The sequence below is a fragment of the Meleagris gallopavo genome, chromosome 8 (assembly GCF_905368555.1).
Source record: "Meleagris gallopavo chromosome 8, MGAL_WU_HG_1.1, whole genome shotgun sequence".
NCBI classification, from domain to species: domain Eukaryota; kingdom Metazoa; phylum Chordata; class Aves; order Galliformes; family Phasianidae; genus Meleagris; species Meleagris gallopavo.
The window spans coordinates 19,817,163-19,830,103 of NC_139411.1; the positions used below are offsets into that span (position 1 = coordinate 19,817,163).

Consider the following 12,941-nt stretch of genomic DNA (forward strand, 5'->3'; position numbering starts at 1 on the left):
TGTCACTTCTACTTTGAAATTTTTTAAAAAACATCACTTAATTTGGAAGACTTGCGGATAGTATACAGAAGTATGGACAAAGCTGCAAAAAAAAAAAAAAGTGGGAGGCTGTTTTTATCTTCTGCTAAGTCTTATGAGGATTTACTCTTAACATGCAAGCATCGCAAGCATTTCAGTGTGTACTTGTCAATCCAAAGCTATAGCAACTGGGATCTGTCACAGTACTGTAAACAAATTGGGATACAGCGCATTTCTAGATAAAATTGCAAAAGATATAGGAACAAAATCTTTTTAACAAAACATTGTTTTCCAGCAATCTTTATGGTATTTTTAATGATTATTCCACTACTATGTACTGCATTACTTTTAAGGTGAATCAATTTCTTCTCTTTAACATAAATTCAAGCTTATTATTGAGTCTTAGAACATAAACTAGATTTATGTTGCTGTTGCCTAAGTATTGGGTCAATTTGTTTCTTTTATCTAAGCATTAGACTCATTTAACCTTCTATTAATTACCAACTTTAACTTTCTTTGCCCTGCAAATAATCCACAGCCACAAAACAGTATGCCTGATGTAATCATATGGATGATCCGAGGGGAGAAAAGACTGGCTTATGCTCGTGTTCCTGCACACCAAGTGCTGTATTCCACCACAAGCCCTGAATCATCTGGTAAATACTGTGGAAAAACACAAACAATCTTCTTAAAGGTATTTTTTTCCTCAAAATCCTTAAACTTTAAATCCCTAAACTTTCTTATATGTGCATGATTCTCCTGACAAGAAATACTAACGTCCACATGAACTTTAAATTACTGTCATAATTAAGAACATATTACTGGATTAAACTTGAGAGAGGATATACAGGAGCAGGGATTATACAAATGTTTTCGGTGTTTGGTTTTTACATGCCTAGGGCAGGCACCATTTAAAGAATGTCTCCTTCCTGAACTATTTTATTAGCTCTTTTTGAGGAAATGCCATGCAGAAAGAGATAAATTATGTATTATTACTCATTTAACTATGTTATTGTTTAGTACTGAAAGCTAAAACACCTATATAACGTAACAAAGAATAACCTTATTTATGTGTGTGTCAGTACCCACAGGACAAGACGAAAGATGTCAAAATGCCTGTGGAGTTGCGAGTTAACATTTGGCTTGGACTCAGTGCAGTTGAAAAGAAGTTCAATAGCTTTGCAGAGGGAACGTTCAGTGTTTTTGCAGAAATGGTAAGTCCATCATAGTTTTCTTACATTAAACTTGGATATGAATCTTATGAATTCTATGCAATTTGAGCTCTTCTGTAATTGTTTTGCGCACCTGGCAGAAAGGGAGAGTATTATTTATTATACTGAAAAAAGGGTTGAAACAAGTAGACCACATTAAAGGCAATTAATAATCAAGTCCATTGTGCCTACCAGATGAACTTCAGCAAAACAGAATCTGAACTGGCTAATCAGATGAAAATCTGGATTATTCCAGTGATTTCAAGACACTTGTTTTAGATTTTTATCATTGTAATTAAGATTGAGTTCTAGAACATAATGTTTTGGTATACTAATATATATTTTAATTGACTTCTTTACAAATGATGCATGGATGCAAGCAGTTTTGCTTAATAATGGTTCTTTTGTAGGAGCAGAAAAATTGCCAAAAATTAACTGCTACAGGAAAAACTGGCCAAAACCAGTAGATTTCACTGACAAAGGACTATATTGTAACATGTGAATGGTAAATGCAAAAAAAATTTGAAAGAAAAATACTTCTGGTAGTCCCACAGCATATAATAGAGATTCTGTATGATAATGATAAGCTGTAAGCATCTTCTCTCTGCCTAATTTACATGCCTAAAGCTGCGTGTGATCCACTATATCAGTTGAGGAAATGGCATTTTTACAGAGGCTAGTGTCATCATTGCACCTATGCCTAAAATACTAAATGTAGTGCTATATTAAGTAGCTTAAAATAGGCAGTGGATTTTTCAGAGCTAATATTTGTTTAGTGTAGAGGTTTATGAGGATATGGAATATCTGTTGCTCTTCGTACAGCAATCCAACAATTTTATAGCAGTAAGAACAGAACATTATAAACTAGGATAATCCCATTAACAGAAAGGGAAATACAGTATATAAACTGAGCTGACATCAGAATTGTTTCCTGATCAGCTTCCGTAAGACTAATCATTTTCAGTTTTATGTGTTACAAAATAAGAGTATAAATAGGAGATGGAAAATGGAAAAGAATGACAGCATTGTGCATTTAGGGAATGGAAAAAACTCTTGTTCAAATGATATAAAGGTATTTTATTTAACAAACCTTTAACTTGGTTGGAGCTTGACTGTAGAATAAAGTGTCAATTAGCAGCAGAATCATTGCTTACATTTTATAAGACAGCACAGGAAAAAGAGATTAATAGTGGTAGTGGAAGGCAACATGGGAAGGAGGCATTTAATTTCAAATAAAGTAAGTAGTAGAATGCTTCAATTACAACTATTAAATAAACTTTTTTTTTTTTTTTTTCCTCCTGAAATCTTTTCCTTGTTCCTGAAGTACTGTTTTATTCTTTCTTCTCAAACAGTATGAAAATCAGGCTCTTCTTTTTGGAAAGTGGGGTACCTCAGGACTTGTTGGTCGCCACAAGTTTTCTGATGTCACAGGAAAAATCAAACTGAAGAGAGAGTATTTTCTACCCCCAAAAGGCTGGGAGTGGGAAGGAGAATGGATGGTTGATCCTGAAAGAAGGTAAGATACTTCTAATTTTATTCAAGCAGGAATAAAGTAATTAACTTCCAAGTGTGGAGGAAGATATCCCCTCTCTGTTTTCTTTGCTGAGAATAGTCAGAGCTTTTTAATAACTCTAAAAATACTATTACCTTTTGTTGTTCACATACACTGGATTATTATTTTTTGTTTATTTTGCTGTATGTTGAGAAGGTCCATGACCCTCATTAAACAACTGTCACAGGTTATTTGTCAGAGTGATTCAAGGCATTATTATTTTCAGAGGCTAGGACTGTGCTATCATATGATTCTTCCTCCCTTGACAGCTCCAGTTCATGAGGTCTCCATCCTTCCCCAGCTCCATGAGGTTCAGTCTTGTCTGTCAGAAGCTGTCAATTCCTAAGTTGTCACAGCTCAGCCATTTACACTGTCACACTTAAAGTGGGACTGGGTAAATGAGCTGTTCAAAAAACAAAAACCAGCATAGAAATAAAAAGGTGCGGGGTGTGTGTGTGTGCGTGTGCGCACGTTTTATGGTGTGTTGTTTTTATTGTGTATTTTTTGTTGTTGTTATTTGTTTGTTTGTTTTATGAAAGGTTCACTCAATTTTTAATTATTTTGTTCTTGTGGTGAGAAATGCACAGGACTGTTCCTATAGAAGCACTGTGCAGGATACTATGTGCTATTTAATCCATTTTGAAGTCATGCATATTTGTAGGTATAAATGGATGGATTTATTTCCATATTACTTCAATGAATAGTTTGAGATGAAGAAAAGCAATAACACGGAGATGCTTTCTCAGATAACAGGGGAGAAATTTCCCGTTAAAATGCACATTTGTTCATGTCTCATACCTGATCTTACTGGAAAATGGTCTTTGTGGCTCTATTTGACCAGCAGATGGCACTTAAGAACATATTTCAGTGCTTTCTGACTCACAATAACAGATGGAAATTGAAGCTATTTTCTCTAATTTAATGTTCTTTTATTTATTTTGCTTTCAAGTTAGAAACTTATCAAATGGTTATTCAGTTTGTAAATAACAGAACAGGGATAAAATTAACAACATTCTCAAATTGTAATGCCTAGCTAGTTATATAAAAGTTAGAAATGCATACAGCTACCATTTGGTCTGTTTTTCTCTGTTTAAATGTATGATGTGGCTTTTTTTCCAAGAGAAGTTCTCAAAGCAGCTGAATAATAATGGCAGTTGAAACAACTCCTGCTAGTCACTCATGAGTAATTTAGCACTTAGTTCTACTTCTAGAGGAGGTGCTGCAATGTTAGGAAGATGTTCTAGGAAAATAAAGTTCTTGTACTTGAGAGCTGTGTTATAAATTGAACTTCACAAAGACGGACAGTCCAGAACTACAACATGTATATTGTTTCTATGTATTCTCTGGGGCCTACTTAAGTAATTTTGGCTTAATACTGTGTTTGCTTTGGATTTGCAGTTTGTTGACTGAAGCTGATGCTGGTCATACCGAGTTTACTGATGAAGTGTATGAGAATGAGAGCCGCTATCCTGGGGGAGAATGGAAAGCTGCTGAAGAGAGTTTCACAGATGTGGTGAGATGTATTAATCAGTACTTTTCGCTGTAAAAAGAAGAGAGTTTAAGAGAAAAAGTTCCAAGATTTGCTACACTGTGTATTTTATCTACTAATACACGAACTGCTGTGTTTTCCCTATATAAAAGAATGGAGAAAAAGCTCCACCACCACGTGAGTTCACGTGCCCTGTTGGATGGATGTGGGAAGATGATGCTTGGAAGTCAGACTTAAATCGAGCAGTGGATGAGCATGGTAAGATTTACTGTTTGCATGCTATCTAATAAATGTATCTGTAATTGTCTACCAGAGAACAAATCATAGAATCCAAGAAGCTGTATGTTGGTCTTGAGCGCAGTTGCAGCAGGTATTTTTGAGCCAAAAGCTTTAAAAAATTAAGAAAATAGAGTCATGTGAACAATAATCTGCTAACATGAGAAGTTCCACATTATAAAGCTGGGTTTTATGAACAGCGTGTTTAAAAATAGAACCTGTACTTATTTGAAATACATCTCCAAAACTTTTTTTCGTACATCCAGTGTTAGTGAAGTCCAATGATTAGGATTTGGCCTGTAAGATGTAGATCAGTACTGTCAATTGTTTTAAAGAAGATGGAAGCTTAGGTTGAGACATCAAGCACCTATAATTCTACCTTAGAGTATGTGGCAAAGCCAGGGTTGAGTCTATCTGGTATTTTAGGTGGAAGCCTTCAGCCAGGGAAAGAGTCAACAAGCAAAACTCAAAAAACTCAACATGAACCGACAATGTACACTTGCAGTCAAGAAGGCCAACTATATCCTCGGCTGCATCAAGAAAAGCTTCACCAGCAGATTGAGGCAGAATCTCTGCTCTTATGAGACCTTACCTGAAGTACTGTGTCCAGTTCTGGAGCCCCCCCATACAAGAAAGACATCGAGCTGTCAGACTGGGTCTAGAGAAGGGGCACAAAGATTATCAGAGGGCTGGGGCACCTCCTCTGCAAGGACAGGCTGAGAGAGTTGGGGCTCTTCAGCACAGAGGAGAGAAGGCTCTGGGGTACCTTATAGCAGCCTTCCAGTACCTGAAGGGGGCCTATAGGAACTCTGGGGAGGGACTTTTTGGAAGGGCAGTGACAGGACAAGGGGAAATGGCTTTAAATTGAAAGAGAGTAGATTTAGACTAGCTATACGGAAGAAATTATTTACTGTGAAGGTGATGAGGCACTGGAACAGGTTGCCCAGAGAGGTTATGGATGCCCTCACTGGTGTTCAAGGCCAGGCTGGATGGGGCTTTGAGCAACCTTGTTTAGGGAGAGGTGTCCCTTCCTATAGCAGGGGATTGGAACTAGATGATCTTAAAGGTCCCTTCCAACTGCTCTGTGATCTCTCTGAAGGCTAAGAGATGAATCAGGAGGTCTAGGAATCAAGCAAAGGAAAGAGCCTGTTTGTCCTAGTCAGAGATGACACAAGGGTGTGAAGAATTCCTATACTGTTGAAAACAAAATGATTGCTTTCATATTCATATGAATATGTGCAGGAGGTGTGCCATGCAAAACTGATCAGAATGTAAACACTATGAAACAAATTAGTTATTAGCCAGTTCTGAAATGAAGATGACTTCAGGGTCTTTCTGTGACGAGTGTAACACTGCTAGACAGAATGTTTTCAAGTTAAATGTACTACAAATCAGGAAAATCCTAACTAAGCAGAGCCATTGTTTAGAGTTGCTACAACTCTAATATGCTTGTTACTTTTACAAAATAAAAACTACTACCATCTTGGAACTTGTGATGAAAACAAGTGCATAATCCATTAAATTGGATTCTACAGCAATAGAAAAACCAATCAGTCCTTCATAGCAAAATATTTAAGGGGTATTTAATAATATGGAAACCAAATAGATAATAAAAGCAAAAGGGAAGCCTGTAGAAGACTGTGAAGTCAAGAAGATTTGCTAAGTGGTCATGAATTTTAATTCATTTTAAAACAGTTACTTTAAACATAAGTTAAATAAATAGCTATTTCAACAGGAAAAAGGAGATTTTATTTACTGTAGAATATCCATAAGTGTCTTAACTGGAACCTCTGCTAGGATTCTTCCGTAACATCTTATTACGAGTTCAATTTAGGTAAAAGACAGAGTCCTAAATACCTGACAACTGAATTCTAACATGTAGATCCAAAATGCAGGAACTTCTTCCTCAGCACCTTGTAGTAATGAATTTCTTCCTAATGTCTAATATAAGCCTACCTCCTTTTAGTTGAAAATCATTACCCCTTATCCTACCACTGCATTCCCTGATAGCTGCCCTTCAAGTAATGGAAGGCCACTTTAAAGTCTCTCTGCAGCCTCCTCTAGGCTGAACAACTTCAGCTCTCTCATCCTATCTTCATAGGACATATCAAATAGTTTCATGTGACTAAATCTTCATTCTTTGTAGTCACAATAAAAAAATAAATTCTCATGTTGTTCTTATTTGTGTCTTGCACGTGTTTCTAGAAATATACCAACTATTCAATTCTGTTTTAGGATGGGAATATGGAATTACTATTCCTCCAGATACTAAACCAAAGTCATGGGTTGCTGCAGAGAAAATGTATCATACACATCGACGAAGAAGACTGGTGCGAAAGCGTAGGAGGGATTCAGCTCAGGCAGTAACACCAGGAAGGGTAAGCAGAACAGAGATGTAATTAGACACTGTATTTCTTGCACATTGCAACAGTGCCTTCCAAAGCAATTGCGGATGTTTTTTTTTTTCCATGACATTTATACAATATTGTGGGTAACAGAGATTTATATCTCCTAGGGAATATCATCGTATGAAGATCAAGAAGGATGGGAATATGCTTCCTTGATTGGTTGGAAATTTCACTGGAAACAACGCAGTTCTGACACTTTCCGTCGAAGACGATGGAGACGAAAAATGGCTCCCTCAGAGACGCATGGTGCTGCAGCTATCTTTAAACTTGAAGGTGCTTTGGTAAGGAACACGGTATCAAAAAAAAGTCCTTAGGAAGTGAATATTAATTTTTAGTCTCTGAATCATTAAACTGATGTGTAACTGAGGAACTAGTACAGTTTATACTGTTAAGTCTGAAGGAGACCGTTGAAGTAAGTACTTAAGTTCTTAAATAACACACTTGTTGATTTTTCAAATTATTAATGTATAATGAGATCTAGATCAAAAGGCAAAATTACTAGATAAGCCTTCTGTAAGTAAAGTGAAAAGATGACTTACAAAAGATTTTCATGCACATAATTTAGATGTGTCAACATCAGTACAAGAAGCAAAAGAAATTAAATAGCTACCCTTGATGTATGTTTGCAAGTATAAATAACCAAGCACAAAAAAAAAAAAAAAGCTAAGTATCTGGAAGGTCAGAATATTGTAGGTCACAGTTTATAAAAATTTAATTATTTGTCAAGTTTTCCGGTTAACACAGCTTCATAGGTAAGCTCTGTTTATCAAGATACAAATTTGAGCCCATAATAGTAAAGCACAATCTTGAAAGGAAGCTATTTTGTTTTTCTAAGCTGATTATTCAGAGTATAGCATTAATGTTTCCTTTTTTTTTTTTCCCCACCAAATATCAATCCATGATTCACTACTTAGTTTGGTGCCACAGAGTTGAAAACTTTATTTCTCATTTGACTGTACTTCCTGCACTATTGCTAAAATAAATCCTTAGAGCATTTCTCTGCAACAGGGGAGTGCAAAAGAATCTGCTGCACTAAGAGCTGAGGTAGCTAATGAATCAGTAGCAGTAAGACATTGTGGCGATGAAATGAAATGACTGGATTGATTTCTTCACAGCTTCAATGGCAAGATGACATGAGCTTTGTATGACTAAACATCTTTTACTGTACGTTTACTTAGGAAATAAAGTTATACTTTGTCCTGGAAATGAGGCTGAAACCTTACATTCCTGTATATGATATACTTTTATCAGATTGTTTCTGCATTTGTAAGCATGCAGTGATGTTTTTTCTTCATAAAATTTTAGGGAGCAGACACTAGTACCGATGATGGAGAAGGGAAGGGTTCAGACAAAACCAAGGAGTCAGCCACAAAGGTGTTTGGTGCCAATACACCACTTGTTTCCTGCTACTTTGACAGTAGGTTCCTAGCAATTCCTTTCTTACAAATTGTCTGTTTCTCTTTGGTAGCAAACAGAATTGTAATTCTTTGTGTTTTACATCTAGACTTACAAACCTCCTGCGATAATTATCCATCTGATTCTTGATTGAAGCCTATTTATCCTACTAAGTAAAAAAATAAGTTGGTCATTTCAATAGCATAGTCTACAGTTCATATTAGTTTATATTCTAATATTTAAAAAATAATGAAGTAATTTAATATGGATAAAGTAATCTCATTTTGTTTGATATCAGACATTTGTAAAACGAACAAAATTCCCAAGCTACTTATTACAAAAGCAGAACTTTAGGCTTTATTGAAAGACATCTTTAGCATTAAGGTCCATTCATGAGAATGCAGGAAACTAAACCAGCAGAGATTATGTATGTACAGTTAATTTTCGGCTGGTTTGGTTCACTTAACCAACTTGCTGCTAGGTCAGATAGATGCCTGACCCAGTATAAACAGTAAGACCATGCAGGTGAGTTGGCAGGGTGAACAGAACTGTAACTTTGCCAGCCTGGACTGAATTAAAATGCCTTGGAGTTGTTATAGTGGGATTCACAAAGGTGGGAACACTGAGGTGGGAGCCACCAGTGTTAAACAGAATACAGCCCAATTCAGTGCCACTCCTAAGACTCAGCATCCTTTTTGAAGATCTGTGACTGGAAAATTTGCCTTTATTTGGAACCTACAGAACTCTATCTCCCTTCTGGGAATAAGTGCCCAAATCTTTCAAAAGCTGAGGAAGTAATCTTGCTGTTTCTTTCAAGTAATGACCACAATAGGATGAAAATAGCTCCTTTTCCTGCCAGAGTTCAGAGGTTTCAACTCATTGTGGTTATGAGTAGCTCTTTTTTTTTTAAAAAAAAAAAAAAAAAAACAAGGTCTGGAAGTGATAGAGCTGACATCTTCAAAGAAAATGTGTAGTAACTTAGCCATATGTTGCCCTGGGTCAGGGTCTCCATCACATCCTACTTTTCAGCTACTCCATCATGTTTGCACAGATTCATTTTGTTGGTTTTTTTTAAATATTTTAGCCACAGAAATGAGGATGCAATTGGAATTATTATGTAGAGGTACTTGAAAGGTCTCTCCTAGGTCTTTACAAGTTCTATAGTGAATAATTTAAGTTTGAGAATACCCAGTTTTTGATTCTGTTTGGAAGAGCTAGATTATCACAGTTTTTAAAAAAGAATTATTGAATAGGATTTTTAGATGATGCACTGAAAAAGTCCAAATAGAATTAGCATTCTTTTTTATTTTTGTTTCTGCTTTAAGTTAAGTTGTCCTTGTGTTGGAACAAATTTTTGCAGGTTCTACTGCAAGCATGCAGAAAAGTTAATATAGTGCTTGTGCTTTTTCAAGAAAATGTTTTAAGCATCTGTATAGATTGAAAATAACTTCATTGTAGGAAAGATGTTTGTGCAATGCATTTGAACTTTTTTTTTCCCCTTTTGATACAGGGGTATATACTTACCACCTTCGCTGTTACATATACCAGGCAAGAAATCTCATGGCTTTAGACAAAGACAGCTTTTCAGGTATGGAAAAATCCTACTTGTGGTGTAGAAAAGTAGACTGACTTACAATGAACTAGGAATTTGAATTACCTATAGAGGATCTTAAATCTGAAAGTTCTGTGTATAGGTCCCAGTTACTGAAACTATGCCAGGAAGGAAGTTTTGGCTTCATTATATATGATCCAAATTTTGTTAGTATAGCCGAAAAGTAAGTGCTCTGAACAAGCAGCACTTTCTCCTGTCACTGGAATTCTCAGTGAGGAATGGGAATTGGTCTGGTGAGGTCACTTTCCTATGACCAGTCATTTCCCTATGCCTTAGCTTCTCTTAACCATACATGCATACTAATAATAATAACAATACATGCAGTTCCTAAGCTGTCTTACAGAAAGCTTGCATAAAAGTGGGGATGAGGAAAGCTGGATGGTTGTTATGTCAGCAACTTCCTGTCAGTGTTCAATATTTTATATTAATTAATTTCTGGGATATGAACTTGTAGAAAGCTACACTGAATTTTACTAAGAGGCAGAGATTTTGTTTACTTTTACAAGAATAGCTTCTGCACTGTTATTTCCAGCTCTTATGACATATTCCACCTGTGCTGTATCTAGTTAGCATTTGTAGTCAGATTAATTCAATGTTCAGGTTATTAAGTATTTAGTTGTTCACTACAATGAAAATTCCACTGACAAGTCAGAGAGTAAACTGAAATTGGATTCTATAAGAATGACTTTACGCTTTATGTAAATTCAAAGAAAGATGAAATGGGCAGCTTAGAATACGTTTTTATCAGAACTATCATTCATTGGTATTCTTTTCTCTCCTTTTTAGTTGAGTCAGTTGCACCTCTTACGTTGTTAGATAAGATATACAGCTATAGATATTTTACTGCAGTTTCTTGAGAGGAGGTTGTTGGGCTTTTTTTGTACAGCTCCCTATTTAGTGTTTCATCTTAAATCAATATGTAGCATTTAAAAACAATATTAAGAGACAATAATAAATACTTCTGATTTACGTATGTAGAATTCAAGGGGGTACCTCAGATGCAGTCACACATAAACCAAAACACCTATGTTTTATTTTCCTCTGAAACTAGTTTGTAGTTATCCAAATGTTGTACAGTTTTGATCAGGTACTAAAAGCTGTTGAAACTGACCTAAAGATAACCTTTAAAACAGCCTCAAGTCTTTAGCAACTGTAATTTGTGCAGGAAATGTTAATGACCATCATCAGATACCTTCTGTAGAGCTCTTGATTTAAAGACCTGCCAAACAGAGGGCTGCTTTAATCATACAGTTGTTTCACAAGAAGAGGTTGTTATAAATAAGATGTCTGAAATCGAAGCTTCAACTGAATAATATAGCCTGTGAAAACTTATTTGGCACAAGCTAGTTAGAATGAACTCCTTTCTATTATTTATGGATCCATATAGTTATGTATCGAGGGAGATGGTGAAAAAAGCTTCTACAGATCATATTTAAGAGGAGTGTAGTATAGCCAATGTTTTATTTTAGTTTTCAAGTTTAGTTTGTGATTTTCAAGATACTGTAATCATTTTCATTTATTACTGTGTTATTAAAGAGTGGTATAAAGAAAGCTATTTAGTAATCAAGAGGAATTTGCTCTATTAAATGTTAATGATATGTATGGTGGGTTTTTTTTCATGTAAAACAGCTTGTAGAAATGGTAATGACAGAAAAGAAGAATAATGTACTGTTTGATAAAAATTGTGCTTGCGTGCCTTACTGTTTCAGAAGGTTTTTCAATCTTTGCATAATATTTCAGATCCGTACGCTCATGTTTCTTTCCTCCATCAAAGCAAAACAACTGAGATCATTCATTCAACTCTAAATCCTACATGGGACCAAACTCTAATATTTAATGAAATTGAGATCTATGGGGATCCACAGACTGTAGCCCAAAATCCACCTAATGTTGTTATTGAACTGTTTGACAGTGACCAAGTGGTATGTGAAAGCTTTTTACCTTGATTCTTGTTTTATCATTATTTTTTTCTATTATTGTTATTTGACGATAACATTAATGACTATGATTTTCATTTTTTATTACAGGGGAAAGATGAATTCCTTGGAAGAAGTGTTTGTTCCCCCATGGTCAAGTTAATCCCAGAAGACGACATCACACCAAAACTGCTCTGGTATCCTGTAACAAATAATGGCAAAGCTAGTGGAGACATTCTTTTTGCTGCAGAACTTATTTTAAGGGACAAGGCATGTATTTATTATATTGTGTCTGCGTGTTTGTGTGTGTGTGTCATATCATGTATATTCTTTCATAGAAAGTCACAATGTAAAGGATTATTTTAATACTTGCAAAGTATTTCATTTAAGGAAGAGGAGATAAACCAGTACTTGTGTGTGTGTCTTAACAGAGTGGCTCCAACCTTCCAATTCTTCCATCACAAAGAGCGCCAAAGCTTTACATGGTACCTCAAGGAATCAGACCAGTAGTTCAACTCACTGCTGTTGAGGTACTGTTTATTTTTAAGCTAACTGAAAACAAATGCAGCAATCTCATCTTCCAGCTAGCAAGATTGTTTATTTGCTTTGAGGAAAAAAAAAATAGTGAGACACAGCTGGGACTTTTAGTAAGCATTTTTGGATTTATTTTTTCCCTCATCATTCAAATAACCTTAATGTTTTGCCAGTCATGTTGCAGATTTTTTTTTTTTTTTTTTCCAACTGAAAAGACTTTGTTTCTTCTTTCTTTCTTTTTGAGTATCATGCTAAGCATATTGATCCTCTACCTTTCTCTGTCTCTTGCTTCTGTTGGATTTTATTTTACAGATTCTGGCTTGGGGGTTGCGGAACATGAAAAACTACCAACTGGCACCTGTTACATCACCGAGTCTCATAGTGGAATGTGGGGGTGAAATGGTGGAATCTGTGGTGATCAAAAACCTCAAAAAAACGCCAAATTTTCCATCTTCTGTTCTCTTCATGAAAGTTGTACGTTGCTAAAAACTATATACTATATAAGCTATCAGTAGCAAACATACTTTTTT

General features: G+C 35.6%; 1 protein-coding gene across 8 annotated transcripts in view; it reads left to right on the top strand.

The window, feature by feature from the left end:
• MYOF (myoferlin) overlaps positions 1 to 12,941 on the top strand; it is a 67,429-nt gene that overhangs the window by 39,966 nt on the left and 14,522 nt on the right. For all 8 annotated transcript variants that reach the window (XR_014884585.1, XM_019617669.3, XM_085228935.1 and 5 more), the window contains 13 exons: positions 557 to 712; positions 1,101 to 1,232; positions 2,582 to 2,745; positions 4,180 to 4,294; positions 4,423 to 4,528; positions 6,782 to 6,924; positions 7,062 to 7,235; positions 8,260 to 8,371; positions 9,860 to 9,937; positions 11,702 to 11,883; positions 11,989 to 12,147; positions 12,309 to 12,407; positions 12,724 to 12,885. Coding sequence is in view for 7 of the 8 variants with exons in the window: in XM_019617669.3 (XP_019473214.1) it covers positions 557 to 712; positions 1,101 to 1,232; positions 2,582 to 2,745; positions 4,180 to 4,294; positions 4,423 to 4,528; positions 6,782 to 6,924; positions 7,062 to 7,235; positions 8,260 to 8,371; positions 9,860 to 9,937; positions 11,702 to 11,883; positions 11,989 to 12,147; positions 12,309 to 12,407; positions 12,724 to 12,885 (1,782 nt within the window). In the remaining variant the exon portion in view is untranslated. The remainder of the gene's footprint in view (positions 1 to 556; positions 713 to 1,100; positions 1,233 to 2,581; positions 2,746 to 4,179; positions 4,295 to 4,422; positions 4,529 to 6,781; positions 6,925 to 7,061; positions 7,236 to 8,259; positions 8,372 to 9,859; positions 9,938 to 11,701; positions 11,884 to 11,988; positions 12,148 to 12,308; positions 12,408 to 12,723; positions 12,886 to 12,941) is intronic.